The sequence below is a fragment of the Pan paniscus genome, chromosome 3 (assembly GCF_029289425.2).
Source record: "Pan paniscus chromosome 3, NHGRI_mPanPan1-v2.0_pri, whole genome shotgun sequence".
NCBI classification, from domain to species: domain Eukaryota; kingdom Metazoa; phylum Chordata; class Mammalia; order Primates; family Hominidae; genus Pan; species Pan paniscus.
This window is the reverse complement of record NC_073252.2, coordinates 172,426,931-172,450,749: the sequence shown is the minus strand read 5'-3', so window position 1 is coordinate 172,450,749 and position 23,819 is coordinate 172,426,931. Positions and strand designations below refer to the sequence as shown.

Below are 23,819 nucleotides of genomic sequence, written 5' to 3'. Positions count from 1 at the left end.
GACTTGAAATCAACCTAAATACCCATCCATGACAAGCTGGATAAAGGGATAAAGAAAATGTGGTACATATAGAAAAGGGAATACTATGAAGCCATAAAAAAGAACAAGGTCTTGTATTTTGTGGGAACATTGATGGAGCTGGAGGCTATTATCCTTAGCAAACTAATTGCAGGAAGCAAAAAACAAATACCTCATGTTCTCACTTGTAAGTGGGAACCAAATGATAAGAACCTATGAACACAAAGAAGGGAACAACAGACACTGGCATCTACTTGAGGTGGGAGAGGAAGAGAAGGGAGAGGCCCAGAAAAGACAACTATTGGATACTGGACTTAATACCTAGGTGATGAAATAATACGTACAGCAAAGCCCTGTGACATGTGTTTACGTATGTAACAAACTTTCAAATGTACCCTCAAACCTAAAATTTAAAACTGAATAAATAAATACAATAATAACAAACAAAAACTACACAACAAAAAGTGTCATTTTTACCTTAAATTTCCACACATAGGTCTGATTTTGGACTCTGTTTTGAACCATTTATCTAAATTGTCCATTCCTGAGGTTATTTAAATACATTATTGTGAAAATGTTATTCTCTCAGAATTGAGCCATAATTTCAATGCAATGTAAATGAAAATCCTAACATGATTTTCAATTGGATATTAATCTGAAATATAAAAGTCTATGCATGGTAAAGGTAGTTTTGAAAATAATAAAGAAGTAGGCCCTTCTAACAGAAAACAAATATACAAATAAAGTTATAGTGTTTAAATAACTTCTAAGTCCATGTGTACACATTATTTTTTTCCCACTTACAAGTGAGAACATGCGGTATTTGTCTTCTGCATCTGACTTGTTTTATTTAAGATAATGGCCGCCAGTTACATCTATGTTGATGCAAAAGACATAGTTTCATTCTTTTTATGGCTGAATAGTATTCCATTGTGTATATATTCCACATTTTCTTTATCTAGTCATCCATTGATGAACATCAATGGTTTGAAATCTGTTTTGTCTGAAACTAGGATTGCAACTCCTGAATTTTTCTGTTTTTCATTTGCTTGGCAAATTTTTCTCCATCCCTTTACTTTGAGCCTATGAATATTATTACTTGTGAGATAGGTCTCTTGAAGACAGCATACCATTAGGTCTTGCTTTTTTTTTTTTTAATGCGACTTACCACTCTGTGCCTTTTAAGTGGGGCATTTAGCCTGTTTACATTCAAGGTTAGCCTAGAGCATTTTGTAGATTCATAAATAATCCATATCTTTGCTACTGTGGATAGTGCTGCAGAACATATGGACGGAGTGTAGAATGATAGACAGGGGAAACTCAGAAGGCTGACAGGGTGGAAAGAGGGGGAGGCTGAGAAGTTACTTAATGGATATAATGTACATTATTTGGGTAATGGATACTCTAAAAGCCCTGACTTCAATGCTGTGCAATCTATGCATGTAACAAAATTATACTTGTACTTCATAAATTTATGCAAAATATAAAGAAGTCAGGCTTCAGAGGCTTTTTCTGCATCTCTCAAGATTATATCTACATCTTATTTTGCTGTTACACAGATATTCATATTGCTATGGTCCATTTGATATTACACTATTCTTACTGCAATACTTGCAAATAGTACAATTATTAAATGTGTATACATACTTAGATTTCTTTCTAAATTTTATCTTTGATTCCTTTGATGAGTCTTCCTATTTCAATAACAGAACCAAATGCTTCTTATTGTTTTATTTTATAGTGCATTTTAATTAGATTTGTAAAGCTATATTTAATTGTTTTATAAAACCAAAGAGTTGGAAAACCCTTAGAGTTCATCTACTTTAAATAAACCAGTTAGTTTTAACTAAAACATTGAATGTCTCTTATACCTGGAAAATTATTTCCCAGCCTCTGCTTGTGGGAAACTTATCGCCTTAAAATCCTATGATCAGACAATTCCATTAGATACTCTCATTTCTATTTAGCTGAAATGTACCTCTTTGGATTTGCTGTTTTGATTATTACTTTCCTGTCATCACTTTTCTCTTCCTAAGCATTCTCTAAGATTCTTTATAGCTCTTCCTCTTCATTTACATATTCCCTCTCTGATGTTTTCAAATAATCAATAATTTTAATTAGTATATGTAGATAGTGATTCTTAACTTAAATCTCCAATCCTAAACTCATTTCTAATATCTAGTTCCATGATTTCAACTACCTTCAACATATAAGTCAATGTTGAGACTTCTTAGGCTCAACACCTGCATCTTCTGCTACCATCTCAAATTCAAGGCAACCCAAAATAACGTCACACACACACACACACACACACACTTCCTCCTTCCTCTTTATCCCTTCTCTATTTCTAATTCAAATATTCAAGCACCTGCTATATGCTGGCCACATACTATTTTAGGTAATAGAAAATATGCCACTGACTAAAACAGAATAAGTCTCTGCTTCTATAAAGAATAAATTCTAGGGGACAAAGTAGGAAAACAAAATAAAAAACCTGATGAATATATATAATGTCAAAACCTGATGAATATATATATATATATATATATATACATATATATATATATATATACACATATATATAATGTCAGCTAAGGATAAGTACTATGGAAAAAATAAACAGAAAATAGGTAAGGTAGAGCAACTGGAGGAAAGGTGTTTTATTAGATGGTCAAAGAAAGCTACTCTAATGTCATGAAGTATGAAATACAAGCAAATATTGTTGCATAGCTACTTGTCAGTGACTTAGACTGAAAACTTGGAAATTTTCCTTTTTTTTCTGTAAACACATAGTTAATTATGTGCCAATTTTGGTTAAATTATCTACTGAAGTGTTACCTCTGACTTATAATCCTTGTGGACCACTGCAGAAGAATGAGAGGGTTTTCGTTTTGTTTTGTTTTGTTTTGCCTTCTTCTGAAGGCAAAAAACTTTTAGTCTCTTAAAGATTAATTGCAGTGTGGAATTGGAAACCATATCAATGAACTCTTCCTACTCTTTTAAATTAAAACTAACTTGTCTATCTTGCACTTTGAATGGGTCTTTCATGTATGCTTTTTAAACATGTTTTGGTCATTTTGAAAATATCAGATTGATGAGTTATTTAGATCTTCCAAACAGCTGACACTACTTCATCATACATATCAAAATATCACATTTGTGGATGTCACCATCAAGCCCATCAAAAAATCTCTTAAGTATTGGGAAGCTATCAAGCTCATGGTGTAACAACAATTTCTCCAAAATTCCAATTTTGACTTCAAAGTTCAAAATTTATCATTGACAGCAAATACTGTCTGTTGTTTCCTTAACATGACAAGTTCAGATAAGTTCACTTCCTTCATCTTTGAGAAAATGGTCTGCCAAATACCTAGGCACAGTAACCACAGTTTCCACCCATTTTTTTCACATAAAAAATAGTATTTCACCAAAACCCCAAGCTAGTTCAGCTTGCAACTCAAAGACACCAGTGATTTTCCTTGAAAGAATCATATTACAGCCTGCAGCTGAGTATTTTGTGCAGACTTCCCATTTTGACACACAGAATATTAAAAGGTACTTACATAGGGTCCAAATTTAGTAAAATTAATAATTGTTAGTGCTTCATCAAAGATCAAGAACATTCCGAAATAAAAGTGGCATTGTTTTTACTGTAAAATATTTACTGTTTCATGAAGGATCAAAGACATTCATAAATAAAAATGGGATTGTTTTTGCTGCAAGATATGGCAGTAAAAATACAGTAACTCCTAGCACAGTTTGGTGCCAGCCCCTTTATTTGTGTTAAAGCACTAGAAGTTTTACCCAGCATTGTTTTTTCAACATCAGCGCAAATGTTGACACAATGAAAAAGGCAAATGTCTTATTATGGTTATGAAAGCAGTTTCGACCTTGTGAATTGCATGAAAGGATCCTGCTAGAGTAATGCTACTCAAGCAAAAATTTTGTGGTTCACCCCTTGCTCAAAAGATTCCAATGATCAAAATTTTAAACTGGAAATTTGAACTTTACATCATCTTACATTATTTGTCACTTTATATGCTTCTTCATGCAAACTGGCTCTAGACAAATGAAGCTGTTCCCATTGCTATTATAAACCTTGGGAGTTCGCAGTTTCTTTCAAATGATTTTGCTGCTTCTTGAGCCTGAAGTGCCTCACCTTCTTTTGCATACTTTATATGCAGCCCCTGCCTTGTTTTCAAGATCCAGCTCAAATGAGGCCTAGGTAGATATCACAGAACCCTGCGCTAAATGCACACAGCAGTTTCTGCCTGTCTCGTGCCACTTACTCTTTACTCGGCAATAATATCTCACATTGCCTGGAGCCTAGCAGGACATCTTCCATACAGTTGGTACTCAATAAATAACTATTTGATAAAACAAGCATTTGGTTGCACTGAGCCATTGGTTTACATGTTTTATTGTAGCTACCATATGAGATTGTTGACTGAAGTTAGGGTTAATGTCTGTTCCCTGAATAAATTAGTTTTCATTGGGAAGCTTATTGTGGTATCAGGTAATTCAGCTCACAAGCTTGATCTCATTAACCAGTCTGTTCTCTTTAACATTCTCAGACTTGTATAAAGATCTACCAACCAAAAGCATAAGGATCTTAAAACATTTTGAATTGTGTAAAAAAGTATTGATTTTTTAAAATTATGTTTGAGAGTTTATTAAGACAATATTACCACTTAGTTGTTATCATTAACAATCAGTAAGTTACTCAAATAAAGGAATTGCCCCCAACCATGGCCTCTTACTATTTTCCTTCTGGTTTCAAACTTAAGTATTTTTTGAACCATAGTGAAGTAGAATAGTATGACTATGAAATACACATACCTAAACTAATGTGGATGACTATTTGAACAAAAGCAAGATACATATACTGTCTATAAATTGTATTAGCCACTAAATAAAGCTTGTCTTTGAAGGAATTTCATAAAGCTAGTTTCATTTCACAGAACATCTTGAGAAAAATTTAGAATATAAAAACAAATTGAAGTTTCAGGTCATTTTTCCATTCATCTGTCTAAATTGGGACACAATCTCATATATTTTGTCTTCAGTGATTATAGGTGTGGAAGAATGAGAAACATGTCTTATCTGGCAGAAGGTAGAATTGGTGCCTATTTTACTATCCTTAAATCATTGAGAAATGTGCATCTACTTTCTCGGTAAAATGGTATTTATAATGGACATATTAAAGGATTTATGAATGAAAGTAAAAGCTTTCTATTATTACCAATCAAATCATTATTAATTGCAGGGGTCAATGAAACGTATTCTAGTATAAGCAGGTATTAAGTCCCTGCTGTGTTAAATCCATCAGCCTAGGGGACAGTCCTTCAGGTTCCCACATCTGTTCCGGAGTCAAAATTCAGATGTAGATGCGCACTTCCTTCAATCTCAATGACTTTCACAAACTCTACCAAATAGCGCTTGCTCCATAATGAGCCGTCACACTGATGATACTTCTGCTGAAAACTTCAGAAGCAGAATCCCATACAGTCTAAAGAGATCTGGTTACTGATGCTCTTGCTACTACCATCTCCACTGCCTGTAGAGTGGACGGTGTGAGGTATACCTAGGGGTCAAGTGTGGTAGGGCATCTGGCTCCGGTCACTACCACCACAGCTGGAGCAGATTTCACTGTGTCTGGGAGAGTTTTTCCCAGGTATTGGGGAGGGTGGAAGGTGATCAGTTCCTTTCCCTACTCAATGTTCTATTCAGCTTAACCTGCTCCATGCCAGTTGTTTCCAGTCACTCACATAGCCTCTTCTCTACAATACAAGCTTGTTTCCAGGAGAATTTGTTTGGGACCATTTCCCTTCTGTGCTGCTTCACAGACCTGGAGCTTCTGTTTTTGTTTTTTTTGCTTTGTTTTGTTTTGTTTTTTGAGACAGGGTCTTACACTGTTGCCCAGGCTGGAGTGCAATGGTCGATATCACCTCACTACAACCTCCGCCTCCCAGGTTCAAATGATTCTCCTGCCTCAGTCTCCCAAGCAGCTGGGATTAGAGGTGCCCACCACCACGCCTGGCTAATTTTTGTGTTTTTTAGTAGAAACGGGCTTTCACCATGTTGGCCAGGCTGGTCTCAAACTCCTGACTTCAGCTGATCGGCCCACCTCGGCCTTCCAAAGTGCTGGTATTACAGATGTGAGACGCTGCGCCCAAGCGCTTTTAACATACCGACCATTTGACTTGGTTCAGAGGCCACACCGTGCCTCCTCTCTCTACCTCCATGGTAATTGTGCATCAAGAAACTCATTGATCAAAGTAACAACAATTCTGCCTCACAGGTCTCATTCACTTTTGACTCATTTTCTGCAGTAGTCTTTAAACATACATTTCAATAGCTTCTCACTCAGGGGGAAGGAGAAGATAAAAATCTGCAGTTCTTAGATACCTCCCATATAGAAATATGAAATTTTAGTTTACTAAAGGCTGCTGACCTATTACAAAATCCATTAATCAATTCTATCCTGAATTCCCTGATATTATGTGCAAGGGTTTCCACTTCCACAAACTGTCCCATGTTTAACGATTAAATCAAGGAGGCATTATGTGGTAGTACTTTTCCCCCACAAATGTTATAGTTTAAGTCATTTTCTTTTTCTTTTTTTTTAACCCCAAGTTTTTATTTATTTTCATGAGGGGGAAAAAGAGAATCCTTTATGGTAGTGAAAATATACTTTTTTAAAAAATACAATAGCTGCCAGCAATATACTGGTGTAGATGTTCCAAAGAGAAAAGAAAATACATGAGTTCTATAATAAGCTTTCATTTGCCTGTTCAAGAAATTCTAAAGAAAATACTGCAATTCTATTCAACATTATGGCTTAAGGAGTTGAAATTTTTCCATGATAAAAATATAATGTGTCTGGCCCAAACCTTGACTATTTATAAAGGATGGAATTTTTAAAAGCCCATATATATCAATAATGAATGCTACCCTCTCTTTGAATTAAGTGCTTAATTCAAATTAATCTAAGAAATTGGTGAATCATTAAATGATGAAATGTGTATCAAAATCTTCATGAAAAAATAAATTTCTATTTCCTCTCCATTTTTGCTTTGTAGATATTTTCTAAATGGGTTTAAGTGCACAGAAATAAATGCTATCTACTTGCAACTCTGGAGAGATTCAAAACACAGCAGAAGTAAAATTAACATGCCTAAATCCTTGAGCAATTTGTATATAATTAAGAGATTTCTGACATTTATTCTTACACTAAGTTTAAGTCATTTTTCTGTCTGGGCGCGGTGGCTGACGCCTGTAATCCCAGCACTTTGGGAGGCCAAGGCAGGCAGATCACGAGGTCAGGAGTTTGAGACCAGCCTGGCCAATATGGTAAAACCCCATCTCTACTAAAAATACAAAAGTTAGCAGGGCATGGTGGCATATGCCTGTAGTCCCAGCTACTCAGGAGGCTGAGGCACAAGAATCACTTGAACCCAGGAGGCTGAGGTTGCGGTGAGCTGAGATCACACCACTGCACTCCAGCCTGGGTGACAGAGTGAGACTCCGTCTCAAAAAAAAAAAAAGTCATTTTCTAACGAGTGACAATTTCAGTTTTTGTTGAGAAAGTCCTGAATAATTTGAAAGAAAGTAAGGAGAAACCAGATGGAATGAAATCAAAATGAAAATTACAAAATTAATCTAGTAGCTACCCATCCCAAGGAAAGAATGTATATGCATGTCCCTTCAAGTTTTGACATGCCATGGTATACTTTTAATGAGTCCACTTTGTTTTCTCATATTATTTGGTGGGAGTTCCACATGAATAGACTTCAATAGACATTTATGAAATGGAATTGGGCAATGAATAGCTCCATCCACAGAGTTACTATAAGATGACACTGTTTGGTCTTCTCATCCTATGTGACTATAAAGTAATTTGCATTTCTTTTCTTTGAATGCCCTTTTTAGACTATTCATATTTTTATTATGTTTTGCCTAGTTGGGTACACAATGAATGATCTCATTTTTGAATGGCAAGATGAGGCACCCGTACAAGTGGCAGAAGGACTCACTTTGCCCCAGTTTCTGTTGAAAGAAGAAAAAGATTTACGATACTGCACTAAACATTACAATACAGGTAGGGGTTGAGTAGTGTTCTTTACACTTACTACTTGTGGTTTTATGATATCCAGATGTTTCTTCATTATAATGCTAAGTTATTTAACTGTTCATAGATCAATGTTTTTCTTATATAGCAGAAAATGGATGCATTTGAAACCTATGAATACTTTGATTCATTGCATATTGTTAAATAATTGGTCTGTATGAGACCAAAGTAATGCTTGGTGTTCAATTATCTTTAAATAATTTTTAATGAAAAGCTCATAATTACATAGTAATAATGTTTCCAAAACTATTCCTTTAATTTCTGTGAACAATAAAATGTGTTTTTAACCATTCTTGGGCAGTAAACACTGTATCTGTTAAGAACATTTTTTTAAAAATTGCTTTTTTTAAAAAAGAAAAAAGCTTTGTTGCCTAATTTTTCCCTTTGTCATATTTTCATGCATTTCAGTGTATTTTTACCTAAGCACCTACTATTCACACTAAGACACTTGAGATAAATATCAGATATAGTTCTCAACACTAAGAATTGAGAGACTCAATGTGATATTTGTACATCGGCAAATTCTGTTCAGTTGCTTTAACTAACGTGGGCTATTTCCATAAGACGTATTCTAACTATACAGTTAGAATGTATACAGTTAGAATGTATACATACAGTTAGAAAGTAATGGAATTCTCTGAATGCCATTAAACAGCCCATGATTGAGGCATCACTCCATTGTGGTGAGTACATGACCTCCCACTAGCATCAGCTTCTGTTCTTATCATTTCATTACAGTAACTATGATTCATCGTGGACTCAGCATTTTCCAGAACTGTGCTGTGACCTTTCACTATACAAAGTCCCTAGTCTCTCTTATCTCCTTAGCAAATTCACAATATCGGATCAAAAAGTCACTACCATTTTCCTTTTAACTCAGAGATGAAGCTGATATCTAACTTATTAGGGAGTTCAAGTTTAACATCTCAACACAAAGATAAAGAGCAGGCAAGTCAATAGCACTGTCCTTGCTCAGTTCCCTTAGACAGATGCTAAAAATCCCCTAGAGTTGGCTTAGGGAGGTATATTAGTTTTCTAGGGCTGCCATAATAACCTATCACAAACGGTGACTTAAAACAACAGAAATGTGTTCTCTCTCAGTTCTGGAGGGTAGGAGTCCAAAATTCAAGGTGTCAGCAGGGCCATGCTTTCCCTCAAAGCTTTAGGGAAGAGTTTTTCCCTGTCTCCTCCTGACTACCTATTTCTGGAAAACCTTGTTTCTCAGCTTGCAGATGCATCATTTCAGTCTCTGCCTCCAGAGTCACATGGGATTCCCCTGTGTGTCTGTGTTTCCGTGTCCAAATTTCCCTCTTTCTATAAGGACCTCAGTAATGTTGGATTTGGGACCCCCTCTTATCCAGGACAATTTCATTTTAACTTGATTGTATCTGCAAATACTTTATTTTCAAGTCAGTTCACATTCACACGTTCTGGGTGGACATGAATCTTAGGGAGATATCATTTAACCCAGAACAAGAGGTGAAGTTATAAACATCAATTAGGGATGAATTTTTATGATAGAGGGTCTCAAGACACTTCCTTAGTGTAAAGTAAGTTTGCATACTTCCTTGAGTTATCAAATGAGCTATTACAGCTTAAAGGAAAAGAACTTACATTTATGAATGCCTACTATAAGCAAGGAATGGGACATCTTGGGTGGTATCGTAGAGATCTTACAACTTTACATTCTAGAAGCACTGTACTGTCCAGAAGCAAAATAATGTGCCCAAATTATGTAGAAAATAAAAGCATCTCATAGAGTCCTCATTCAAGTATGTGGTTAATTTGCTTCAGATCCCAGACTCCATTTCATATTTGCTTTTACAACGCACAAGAATCTTTTGTTTTCCAATAATAGGCCTAGATACCACATATACCTTTTATGTTGCTTGTGAAAATACAACAAACAACAATAGTAGGTTACCTAAGAACCACATTTATAAAATACCCTTTCCCCCCAGAAAATGAAATATACTTAAGTTAAAAATGTTTTCATACACAAATTAATTGCACAAAATTAGAGGATTTATTCAGTTTTATTTTCACTATTCTGAAGTATTTATTAGTTATGTGTTACAGCATCCTATGATCTGTCTCCTTCTAATAATTTCTCCAAAATCTTTTACCTCTCTTCCCCTTGCTCCGTAATACCCTGCCACAATGACTTGCTTGCTTATATACACCAAACTCGTCTCTGTCTGTCTCAGGGCCTTTGCTCTTGCTCTTCCTTCTGCATGTAAAGTTCTTCCTGAAATTGTTCCAAGCCTAATACTCCCACTTTCTTCAGGGTTATTCAAATGCAAACTCTTGAAACATCCATATGTAACAATATGTGTTAAATGCCCAAACTCTGCTTTCACCTTCTGAAATTATATCATTCAATTTTATGTTTACTTATTTTTTGCATGTTTCTTTCATTGCCGTAAGTTTGTATTATATTTATTCTGTTGATCGCTGTATTTCTGGGGTCTGCTGCCATGCATAAGTGATAGATTTTTTTGTCCAACTTGTTCTTTTATCTCATCAGATCCACATATACTGAGTATATTTATTTATGTACAAGCAATGGTGTATATTTGTGTTCATGTGTGTATCCCTTTATTTTCTTTCCCAGCAATATTATAAAAACATTTTTTAATTTTTATAGATACATAATAGCTGTACATGTTTTTGGAGGTACATGTGATATTTTGATACAAACATAAAATCTGTAATGATCAAATCTGGGTAATTGGGACATCTATCACCTCATAGATTTATCAATTCTTTGTGTTGGGAACATTCCAAATCTTTTCTTCTTTCTATTTTGAAATGTACAATAAAGTATTGTTAACTGTAATTATCCCCATTATGCTATTGAACACTAGAATTTATTCATTCTAAGTGTATTTTTAAACCCACTCACCAACCTCTTCGCCTGCCTTCTTCTCAGCCTCTCGAAACCACTATTTGCTTTACTACAACCATGAAGTCAATTATTTTAGCTCCCACATGTGAATAATAATATGTGATATTGTCTTTCTATGCCTGGCTTGTTTCATCTAGTTCTATCCATGTTGCTACAAATGATAGAATTTCATTCTTTTTTGTTTGAATAATATTCCATTGTGTATATACACTACATTTTCTTTATCCATTCTTCCACTGAGGGACACTTGGGTTGGTTCCTTATCTTAGCTATTGTGAATAGGGCTTCAACAAATATGTATCTCTTCAATACACTGATTTTCTTTCTTTTGGATATATAGCCAGTAGTCCGTATGGTACCTTTATTTTTACTTTTTAAAGGAACTCCTATACTCTTTTCTCCGGTAGCTGGACTAATCTGTATTCCCACCAATGGTGTACAAGTGTTCCCCTTTCTCTGCTTCCTCATCAGCATTTGTTATTTTCTGCCTTTTTGATAATAGTTATTTCATTGGGGTGAGATAATATCTTATTTTGTTTTGTTTTGTTTTGTTTTTTTGAGTTGGAGTCTCACTCTGTCACCCAGGCTGGAATGTAGTGGCAAGATCTCTGCTCACTGCAAGCAGGTTCACACCATTCTCCTGCCTCAGCCCCCTGAGTAGCTGGGACTACAGGCGCCCACCACCACGACTGGCTAATTTTTTGTATTTTTAGTAGAGACGGGGTTGCACCGGGTTAGCCAGGTTGGTCTCCATCTCCTGACCTCATGATTCTCCCACCTCGGCCTCCCAAAGTGCTAGGATTGCACTTATTGTGGTTTTGATTTGCATTTTTCTGATGATTAGTGATTTTGAACTTTGAAAAACACTCTTTTTAAATAAAAACACAGTGGAGCTTATTTTTTTCCTTGAGAATCACCTGAAATTTAGAGAATTTATACAAAGTATCTGAATGGTTAGTATTTGTTACTAATTATGCTATGGGATTACTTAGTGAGTTATTTAACTGATATTATAAATATGTTTCAGTTATTCTTGTTTTATTCCATTTCATTATTTCTCATAGCAAAATTTAAATCTTTATATTTAATAGCACTTTAAAATCTAAAGTATTTTCATATATTTCAGGAATCTTTAGGCATTTTGTATATATTTGATAAATCAGTAAAAGGATCATGTATGGTTTGCACATATGTTTCTGATTACTATTCACTTAAGAGTGGAATCCACATTTTCTGGACTTTATGAACTTTTGTTGAGACTTAAGCTCTGGAAACACATGCATGGGTTCATTCAGATATAGTGCCCGTGCATCACCTGTGCAATCACGCACGGCCCAAGTCACATGACCAGAAGCTTTGCACTGAGCCCTACCTAGCAATAGGACAGCAATTGCTCTTTAACATCTTTCTTTCATCATAAGTAACAGAATGTTACTTAAAGAGCAGAATGTTAACTTTCTGACCTCATCCTTCTTAAAATAACTCAAATAAAAACAATTAAACCAAGAACTGGGTGATTTAGAAGAACAATTTTTATAAAGGAGAGATAACATAGAGTAGTATAAATCAATATCAATAGAGTAGGGAGTAGAACCAGGACACAAGCAAAAAATATCGACTTAATGTTTATTAAACCATCATTTACTCCTCTATGTATTGCTTACCAAAATAGAGGTAAATAATAGAGACATAAAAGCGTAAGTGTATAGTACAAATGGATCCCGTTGTTTTTAGTGTGTTTTTAAGTTATTTTCAAATTTATTAATGGGAAATAACACATATTTTCCTATTTGTTTGCTTTATTATTCAAGGAATAATTCGTGTTCAATTGTATTTATCCTCTAGCACTTACTTTAAAGAAAATGGAAAGGCTTCTGCAACAAATAGCACCTGGCTCTAAAGAAGCACTCAAAACACCAGAAACAGTCTATGAGTAAAGAAGATCTTTATATAATAAGTATATATTTCTCCTGTCTGCCTCAGAAGCAATTGTCGTAATCAAGTGAAATAATAAATCTTTGGATATCTTGACAAGTGTAAAGCACTTTTCAAGTCGGAAGTAATAAAGTTTCCTACTATTTCCTAAAAGAGTACGCTCTCTTTACTACATTGCTTCTTCATGCTAACAGTGAAAAATATTTTTTCAAGAATCAATATGAGACTCTTTTCATTGTCATGGAAAGTTTTATAACAGAATCCTTATCAAAATGAAATTGTGAGGCCGGGAGCAGTGGCTCACACCTGTAATCCCAACACTTTGGGAGGCTGAGGTGGGCAGATTACCTGAGGTCAGGAATTCAACACCAGCCTGGCCAACATGGTGAAACCACATCTCTACAAAAAAAAAAAAAAAAAAAATTAGCCAGGCTTGGTGGTGCATGCCTGTAATCCCAGCTACTTGGGAGGCTGAGGCAGGAGAAACTCTTGAATCCAGGAGGCGCAGGCTACAGTGAGCTGAGATCATGCCACTTCACTCCAGCCTGGGGGACAGAGTGAGACCCTGTCTCAAAAAAAAGAGAGAAATTGTGATATTTGATGCCGTAACAAAGACCTATATGTACTAATTGCTGTATTTACCTTACCACCAATTAGGAAAGTTTACGTGTATAGAAGTGCGATTCCATCTGGAGCGACAAATGGGATACTATCTGATCCAGATGTACATTCCCAGTCTCCTGATTGTTATTCTATCCTGGGTTTCGTTCTGGATCAACATGGATGCAGCACCGGCCAGGGTAGCTCTGGGGATAACCACTGTGCTAACGATGACTACACAGAGTTCAGGATCACGAGCTTCCTTGCCAAAAGTAAGTGCACTGAATGAGCATGCACATCTTTGCACACACACTTATAAATCTTGCAAAGATATCATTGTCAGCTTTGGTCAGATATTTTTCAATGGCATTTCAATGGCATTACTGGTTTTTAAAGTAATATATAACCAAAGCAGAAAACATGTAAAACAGAAATAAATGAAAAAAATTCTGCAAACCAGTGATATCTGCTATTCACATTTTGTGTTATTATTCCCAATTATTTAAATATCAATAATACTCTTATACACTATGGAATTATTTGTATCAATAGGTTTTAAAATATTTAGAAATATATTAAACATTTAAGTTGAATCTACATGGTAATTTTAAATGGTGGCATAGTACTCCATTGTATGGATATGCCATAATTTACTTAGTCACTCTTAGGACTGATACTATAATAAATGTTATATATATGAATATATATGTATATGTGTGTGTGCCTGTGTCTATACATATCACACATATCATCTATATTTATAAACACACATATTTTATGGAAACACACATATATATCCATATATAGACACAAACACATACACACACATAGCTTTACACATATTTTGTATTATGTTCTTAGCATATATTCTTATAAACAGAATTGCTGCAGTGATAGCCGTATGCATTGATATGTATTGCCAAATTTATTTCCAGAAGAAATATACCAATTATACTACAAGTATTTTATCAGAGTGCCCATAGTGCTGCACCCTGAGCCCAATATGGTATATATTATTTTTGTGTTTTTTCTCCCTTTTGCTTTTAAGTAACCATAAGTCAATAGGAAGGAGACCTTATCTAATTCCACGATTTTCATCCATGCTGAGCTGCCAGAATTAAAATAAAATTGTTCCCTCTGTGAGGTTTGTAAAAGACCCAATATTGCTTTGCATAAGATATACTGAAATAAAACTCTTTTCATTTATTTAGCTGCATAGAAATAGAAAATTATTTTCTTCCCCTAAAATGACGTCTAAGAAGTTTCTGTCATCTAAATTAAGTAATTCTGCATAGCTTCCAAGAAGCTTTACTATTACTTTCATTGAAATGAAGTACTTCAATGCAATAAAATCATATTAACTTTTTTTGTGTGCATTTGATGCTATCTTCTTGCCACACCAAGTAAATTATAAATCTATTGTCATGGCTCCCTTAGTCCTTTCTATTAATTCATTCTATGATTCAATTTATTCGATTGAAATGCCCATATAAATAAAAATTGAAAATAGGAATTTTATCATTAAAATATGATATTAACATGCTCTGCCTCACTAAAAGTTAATCGTTGTCTTTCCTAATAATGTCTACTTTTATTAACAATTAATTGTATTTTCAAAATTGTTCACATCAACTAGTGTTTTCTAAAATATTTTTCATGTGAAAATTATAAATCTGTTTATAAATGTAAACTAATAATACTCAATGCTTATTTACATAAGGATAAATGTTGCAAGAGCTCTGGGTAATAGTGGAAATTTCATAGTTAATTTGTAAAGGAAATCGTCAGTTTACTCACTGATCTTCATGAGCTAAACAGAAATGAAAGCTCATTTGTCTGTATGCTGTCAGTCAGAAAAAGGAGAATCTATGGCTTCTACAAGGCACAACAGAAAGACGTTTAGATACAGAGAGTAAGGTAGAATTGGGGGAGCATGGAAATGTGAGTAGAGGATGCAGAAATAAAGCAAGCAATAAATTAAAAACACAGAATGGAGGCACAACTTAAAAAAAAAGAAGAATGTCTAGGACTGCTTCGTATTTTTTTTCTCAAGAAATAGGAGACATTTTTAAAAGGCTTTAATTTCCACAAGAACTTACAGAAGAAATAAATTTTCAGCCATGAGTTCAACTATACACATACATGTGTACAAAGTCTGTCTCTCTGATCATAGAGACAATGACATCTAAAAATGTGATGACAGGTGTGACTCTGACCCACAAAAGGAATTGATTGAGAAAGTGATACCTTAAAAGAAGTTGACTGTATCATCTTAGAATTCAAGATAAGTCAGGAATAGGAGGTTTGGCATAATTAATTACTTACATTCAATTTTAGTAGGGCAGACCCCAAGGACCCAGGATAAACAAAAGAATTAATCTATTGGATGAGACCATTCAAAAGAGTAGAAAATCTCTTTAAAAGTACAATTCTGATTCTGCGACTTTTTTGGGCCAGAGAGACAGGAGGTGAGGGCTTTATAACTTTCATTTAGAAACAGATGTGTGAGACCGTGCACCTTAAGATCTTTTGTTCTCAATCTCACAAAAGAACCCTCAGAAGTCTGAGAGTCTTGCCACTAAAACACCCAGAATTTACCTACTGACAATTTCTAGGAAGTAGGAAAACAAAGTTACATTTAGGAAAATTGACTATAAAACATAGGACAGTGAAACAATAAATCATAATTTTGTGATCTTTGCCTAGTGTTTGGTCTAGGCTCTGTGTCAATACATCTCCTGTAAGATAAGAAAGAGCTCAGAAATTGCTTAAGTAAGACTCAGAGAATGAAATCTCAAAGAATGTACTTTAGCCAGCTTCTAGAGAACTACAGAGCTGATATTCCTCTCTGATATTTTCTATTGCATCAGCCTCTACAATGTCATGATAACTCAAGCATGTAGTCTCTCAAAGCAAGAACACTCCTGTGATTGATTCCTTGAAACTTGAACTCTTTTACATTTTTGCAGTGTCTGTATCAGGTGGCCATAAGAAGGTGATATATGCATTCTATTCCCAGCAAATTTTCAAGGTTGTGTGACTTTAGGAGCACTTTCTTACACCGTGTGCTTGGGGCAGAGTGAGAAAAGATGGTAATGATCATGGGGCCTATCAAGGAAGACTTCATAGGCCTTGGTAATGATTGGGTTTAATTTGGGTGCAGCAATGGGCCACTGATGAATTTTAATAAGGGGAGCAATTACACTGACTTCTGTTTGAAGACCAGATAGAAGAGGCAGAGTGGGAGCAAGGAGTCTACCAAGCAAGCTATTGTAGTCCACAGCAGATGATGATCTGGCAAGATTGGTAGCAACAGAGCTAGAGAGTAGCAGATGGCTTTAGAAAGAAGTAAATGTTTCTGAAAAAATATATTTGGAGGTAAAACAGACAGGATTTGCTTATGAATTGAACATGGAAAATTCAGGGAAATGCAGGAGTCAAGGGTAGCATTCAAGTAAGTAACTAGGCAAGTAGAGATGATAGTTACTAATAGGGAAGGTTGGGGGAAAGGTTAATTGTGGGTTCTTTTCTAAAACATGTTAACTTGGAGACATTTACAAGACAATCACATGGAATTATCAAAAACTAAGAACTTCCAAAGTTCTGACCAAAGACATCCAGCCCTCAGACTTTAGGGTGTAAACTACAAATGAATTGGGAAGTGGACTAGAGGTGATTTTTCTAGTGGAAGAAAGCCTGGAAAGACAGGGAAAGAAGATATATTTGTGCTTGGCTCTCTTCCTCCAGCTGAAAATCTTCTCTCTCTGTTCCCCTCCCGGGGCTATCCCTACCCATAAACAGAATATATTAGACAGTTCGGTTAAAGGCAAGACCCACTCACCCCAAAACTTTACTCCCAAACTCTTTGAGATCTCAGCATTCTGTAATCTTTTTTTAGATATGGAAAGTCCTCCTTCTTAGGAGGATTCATTTCATCAGGGTTGAAAGAGGGGATAGTAATAATAATTCAATTATTTTTAGTATAAATTTGATTTCAATATTCAGTTAAGACCTTGGCACTGAAGGAATTAAGTATGGGGATGGGTAAGAATAGAGAAAATCAGTAGAAGAGACAAAATATAATTTTAATTTGTAAACTCTGAGTACTAGAAGGAATCCACATTAGGGAACTCTGGAGAAATCTTGGCTATACAGCAATATTATATACACCTTACCCTTTATTTTATGATTTCAACAATCAATTAATTCCTATTAGAGACCTACCCTCATCATTTTTTTTTCATCCTGTTTCATAGAGACTGGCTAAGGACCAGGTCTGGTGTGTGTTTTATGTTTCATATCATCTGCAGAAGTACACAAGTGTCACTATGCATACCTTATTTTAGTCTTTTCAACTTATTATCATATCAGAGACTTTTGAACATAGCATGTCAAACAGATGCACACACACACATGCACACACACTATACACAACGCACACATTCACATACACAGATAGAAACTTGGCAGGGTGGGGGAATCTCTAGATTCAAGTTTATCCAAACCCTAGCTCTTAACACAATATATTAATATTATGAGATTCTTGGCACTTGGGGCTGATAATCCAGTTACATCGCAATTATCCTGCATAACAACTTCTGAATCTCAATGGTTTACAACATTTCTTCTTGCTCACAGGACTGTGAGGTGCCTGTATCTCTTTGCGCTTGCCCTGAGATTGGTTGTTCAAGTGGGCTTGGATCTAGGCTGTGGAGTGGGTTTCAGATCTGCTCCCTCTGTGTCCTCATTCTGGGGCTGCAGGGACCTGTAACATGGTCTTTCCATGGAGGAGTGCTGGAGAGCAAGAAGGCAAGCAGAAACACACAAGGCTTGTGCTCAGAATTGGCACACAGTCGCTTCTGTTCTCATTCCACAAATTATACAAGTCTCATGGCCAAACCGAAAGTCGATAGGGTGGAAGAGTGCACTCCACCCACAGGGAAGACTTGGAGATGAAGAAAGAAAAAGAGAATTGTAAATAATCTTATCTACCTTGGGAAAATTATTTGTTTAAGTTTTCGGTCTCCTTTCTTAGACCACACTCTGGCTTGTCAGTAAATGTTCAGAAAAACAAGAGGGGAGGAAGGGTAAGGAAAGAAATAGGGAAGTATCCTAGGGAGATTCTATGTGGACTTCTCTGCTCCCATCACTATGGCCATCTCATTGAAAACAGCTACTAAACATTAAAAAATAATGAGTCCTTGAAATTTCAAATATGGCTTTTTGATTGAATATTTTACAGAAGCTCAGAAGCTGGTAGCCTGTGGAGATTGCAAATTCTGCACCAAAAGCTGTTTATGGTCAATGATTACTTAGAACCTTTTCCCTTTCTCAATTCCACTCATTTTTTCCCTTTCAATTTCTCTGTGAAACTGTCCTCATTTTCAGAGATAGCGTCTGGGCACGGTGGCTCACATCTGTAATTCCAGCACTTTGGGAGGCAGAAGCGGGTGGATCACTTGAGGCTAGGAGTTTGAGAACAGCTTAGCCAACAGGCAAAACCCCGTCTCTACTAAAAAATACAAAAATTAGCTGGGCGTGGTGGCGGGCATCTGTAATCCCAGCTACTCTAGAGGCTGAGGCACCAGAATCACTTAAACCCGGGAGGCAGAGGTTGCAGTGAGCCGAGATTGCACCACTGCACTCCAGCCTGGGTGACAGAATGAGACTCTGTCTCAAAAAAATAATAAAAAATAAGAAAAATAATGAGGATAGCTTTTATATTATATTAAGTTTTCATTCTTCATAACACCAATTTTAAAAATGATTATAACTATTAGAAAATATAAATTGAACTGATACATTTTTTGAACACCACAATTGTGTTGGCACACAGATATCTGTGTGTGGTTGATTACAATAAAAAGATAGGAAATGGGAAGAAAAATGAAGGATTTATATTCACTGTTGTGTTCATAGCTAATTAGCAAGTACGCATTCTTATTCTTCTAAAAAAAAACCCTTAAATTTTAAAGGAGAGTACATTGTGTTAGTGATAATGTAATGGGGTCAGGAGAGCTACATAGTAATCAGGTTTTCCTATTAATATAGCAATTAATAGTTATTATTGTCAGTAATATTTTGGTCCAAACCATTTAAACATAACATTTTAATATTTACTGAAAATGTAGTTAACTAATGTTATTTCAATCAAGTTCAGTACAAACATGATCCAAGTGAGTTCATTTTAAGTTTATTACTGTGACAGAATGTGTAATAAATTTAACTTTATGATACAATGTTTGATATAAGCAATATATTCAACTAATTTTTTTAAATGTTCATGGATCGTACTAACTAATATGATTCCATACACACTAATTTAGGGAAAAGGGGAAAAAGAAAAAAGGCCCAGAAAATGAAATAATTATTTATTCATACCCTTATCACAAGATATAATGTATATGAATACCATCCAATTTTATTACTGATAAAAAAAATTATCTGTTTTGTAAATAAAAAAGTCCTAAAAATGGGTGGATTCTATGATAAGAAGGATAGAAATTGATGGATATCTCTAGTTCTACATTTCATCTTAGGACCTCCTTTACTAGACTTACTAGATTTCATCAAGGATCTACTTAGGACCTACTTTACTAGAAATATTAGATTCCATCAAGCTGAAAAATTAATGATTATCAAGCATTTTCTCTGTACTTGAGATAGAGACAGGGCTGCTACATAAATTCTTAAATCTGATAGAACTAGGGAAAAGTATATGGCCGAATCATAAACTTTAAAACTGTTTTAAAATGGCATGATACCACAGCTTTGACATCAAACTAAGTTTAAAAACAAAGATATGTATGCAATTTGGAGACTACTTTACGTAAACAATGTCATCCACCACGTTCATATATATCCTAGAATCGTACCATGAGTCCCCAAAAGATAAAAGTGAATGTAAAACTACCACTTCGCCAGTGAAAGAAAGCACTTTGCCCCAAAATCAGAGTAAAACAAACACCTTTGAAGGCTTTATCTGTCTCCATGATTCCTATTTGAAGTTTTAAATGAAGCTCTTGAACTCCAGAGGAAAAGGGAATAGGAACTTATATGATTACAATAAAAATGATGCTATAGAAGCACAAAACCTTCACTACAGAAATGAAGAAAAGAGAGGTCACAATTATAATTTAGCCTGAGTAGATCAAAAAAAGGTAATATATTAAGAAATACCAGGAAGTCTAACTGCATGCACCTAAGAAGCATTTTCAGTGACATCTAGATTTGACAATTTCACATCAGTGTTAAATATAAGAAAAAGAGCTACATCCTACAGAAAAAATGATGGTAAAACTCCAGTTACTGAAGTGGGAGTCAGAGATAACTGTGACTTTTCAAAATTCTTTAGTCTTTTTGGTTGTACTTTCCTTGTCTGGTGACGAAAGTATTGGTTAAATTCACCTCTTTGGAAACAATGAAGTTTTGTTATTATGTGATTCTCTGTTGTATTTTATCTCATGAAGTAAAAACCATTACGTGAGTGGCTCACACCTGTAATCCCAGCACTTTGGGAGGCTGAGGTGGGAGGATCGCTTGAGGCCAGGAGTTCAAGGCTAGCCTGAGAAACATAGTGAGACTCTTGTCTCCACATTTTTTTTTTTTTAATTAGCAAAGTGTGGTAACACACACCCATAGTCCTAGCTGCTTGGGAGGCTGAGGCAGGAGAATTGCTTGAGCCCAGGAACTCGAGGCTGCAGTGAGTTATGATTACACCACTGCACTTCAGCCTGGGTGACAGAGCAAAACCCTTTCACAAAAACAAAACAAAACAAAAATCCCTTATGTGAAAAATAAATATTGTGTTAGAAGCATCATTCATTTACTGAGGGTTATGACTATGATAATCAGCATGAACATTCCACCAGCAAGACTGTTGTGAGTCACCCTCCAGGATAATAAATGTCAGAATGTCGAAACTCACAATATCCTGGGCCGTAAGTTTTATTGCCTAGTTATTCATGCTCCGAGAAAGTAGTCCTTGAGTTACCTCCTTTTACCTTTTCAGTATCAGCTTCATTCCACTTCAACACCTGTCTTTAAAATATTATTTATTATTTTCTTTTGTTCAGATTCCTTTCTCGCTGGCTTTAGGTCTTAATGAAGTTTGAAATGCTTTTGAGATTAATATTATTTTTTCCTGTTACAAAATGTAAAATTCTTATACATGTTCTTGCACTAAGGAGAAATGTAGGATTAAGGGTACTACAAATTTGTATTTTAAAAATGAATGATTAAATGAATAGTCAATGAGATCTGAAATTAAAACCTCAGAAAACAAGGCATAACACAAGCAGAGACATTTTCAGCATATCTCAGAGAAAAAGCAGTTACCTGTAGGCTTTAATCACTTGCCCATCGCACAGCCAAAATTACTCATCACAGTTTACTTGACATTTCTGAGGAACTAGGGCAATCCACCAGGATTGAATGTTATTAAAGGAAGAACCAATTACCCTATTCAAAGGGCTATTTTAGCTCATCAAAAGCATACACTGTGATGTTTTATTATACTTTTTTCTCAAATAAAAAGCAAGTTTGGATTGAGAAAAGAATTGACAAACTATCTCTCTTAAGGGATCCCTGGAAATTTACCTTATAGAGTTCCTACATGTAGGTGTAGATGAGATTTTGTGATTCAAACTCCAGGTTCTGGTTTAATCAATTTCTTTTTCTTAAGTTTAAACTATGCTGTTTATAAATACATTTAAATTTCTATTTCTAGAATCCATTGATTAATGGTCATCTGGGTTATAATTTAGCTAGCCACATCAAATATATCTTTGCCCATTAATATATTGTCGTCTATAAGCTGTAACAGGAATTTATTGGTCACAGGAAAATCCTTTTGACCACCTCCATGTGGACTGAAGTAAAGGCATACATCTCGGCAGGTCTCTCAACCATAGCATATACTGCCGTAGTTATAATACAGCTCACTCAATGTACTTGTTAAGGAATATGATCCAAAATTACTGCTATTCAATAATCCTATCAAAAGTTCGTGCAAAAGTAAACTTAGTTATGAAGGATTACCTGAGATATATGCAAGCCATCTATTTCTCTGGACTTGTTTGAGTCCATTTTTCACATTGCTATAAAGAACTACCTGAGACTGGGTAATTTATAAAGAAAAGAGGATTAATTGGCTCATGATTCTATGGGCTCTCCAGGCTTCTGCTTCTGGGGGGCCTCAGGAAACTTACAATCATAGTGGAAGGTGAAGGGGAAGTAAGCACTTCTTACATGGCTGGAGCAGGAGGAAGAAGATTGAAAGGGAAGGTGCCACACACTTTTAAACAACCAGATCTCATGAGAACTCTGTCACAAGACAGCACTAGACGGATGGTGCTAAACCATTGGAAACCACCCCCACGATGGAATTACCTCCCACCAAGCCCCACCTCCAACACCAGGTATTACAATTCAACATGAGTTTTGGGTGGGGGCACAGATCCAAACCATATCAGGATCAAAGAGCACAAAGTCAAATGACTTCAGGGGTCAGTTGCACAAATAAATGAACAAAGTGGTCTGGTATAATTAATGAAGGGAAGAGGGATGGGCAGTATGGTTAACTGATGATGAGCATTCCATGCTTAGAAGCATATTCTTTTTCTTTTTTAAGATATTGTGCAGTCCAAACAAACTTATTCTCATACATAAATTTGGCTTGCAGACTGCCTGTCTTTACTCTCTGCATCTAGAGAATTGATTATCTGTCTTAGGTTAAGTTAGTGCTTCAAAGCACTACCTGGACTCTACTTTTTTGTACCTCTTTACAATTCATATTACTGAATTTGGACCTGACACTATCGTTTTATGAAATTTTTGGCTGAAAATCAGGGGACATTTCTTATTCTTTGTCATACCCTAATTAATTGACAGCTTCTTTCCATAAAGCAGTGAGTTTTTCTCTTTAACAAAGCTGCCTTTATGTGCTATTCAAGATATCACAGTGATCAGATCATAATCCACAGGTTCCTCAATTCTGTGCTTATGAGGATTCTTGTTTCAGAAGGACAAATAGAAATCGCCCTCCTGACTTTCTCTGGAGTTATCATAATGCTCTGTGCCACGAAGGCCGCTTTCCCCTCTAGGCATGTGGTAGGATTACGTCTCCTAGTGCTCTTGTGATCAGGGTTGACTGTGAGTAGTTCTGGCTAATGAACTTTGAGCAGAAACAACCTGTGCCACTACCAGTCTGGAACATTTATGACCAAA

General features: G+C 35.5%; 1 protein-coding gene across 4 annotated transcripts in view; it reads left to right on the top strand.

Annotated features, from left to right (window-relative positions):
• The window catches only part of GLRA3 (glycine receptor alpha 3), a 182,694-nt gene that overhangs the window by 128,597 nt on the left and 30,278 nt on the right, over nucleotides 1–23,819 (top strand). For all 4 annotated transcript variants that reach the window (XM_003823430.5, XM_055112014.2, XM_003823429.5 and 1 more), the window contains 2 exons: nucleotides 7,982–8,119; nucleotides 13,650–13,864. In XM_003823430.5, coding sequence (XP_003823478.1) covers nucleotides 7,982–8,119; nucleotides 13,650–13,864 — 353 coding nt within the window. The remainder of the gene's footprint in view (nucleotides 1–7,981; nucleotides 8,120–13,649; nucleotides 13,865–23,819) is intronic.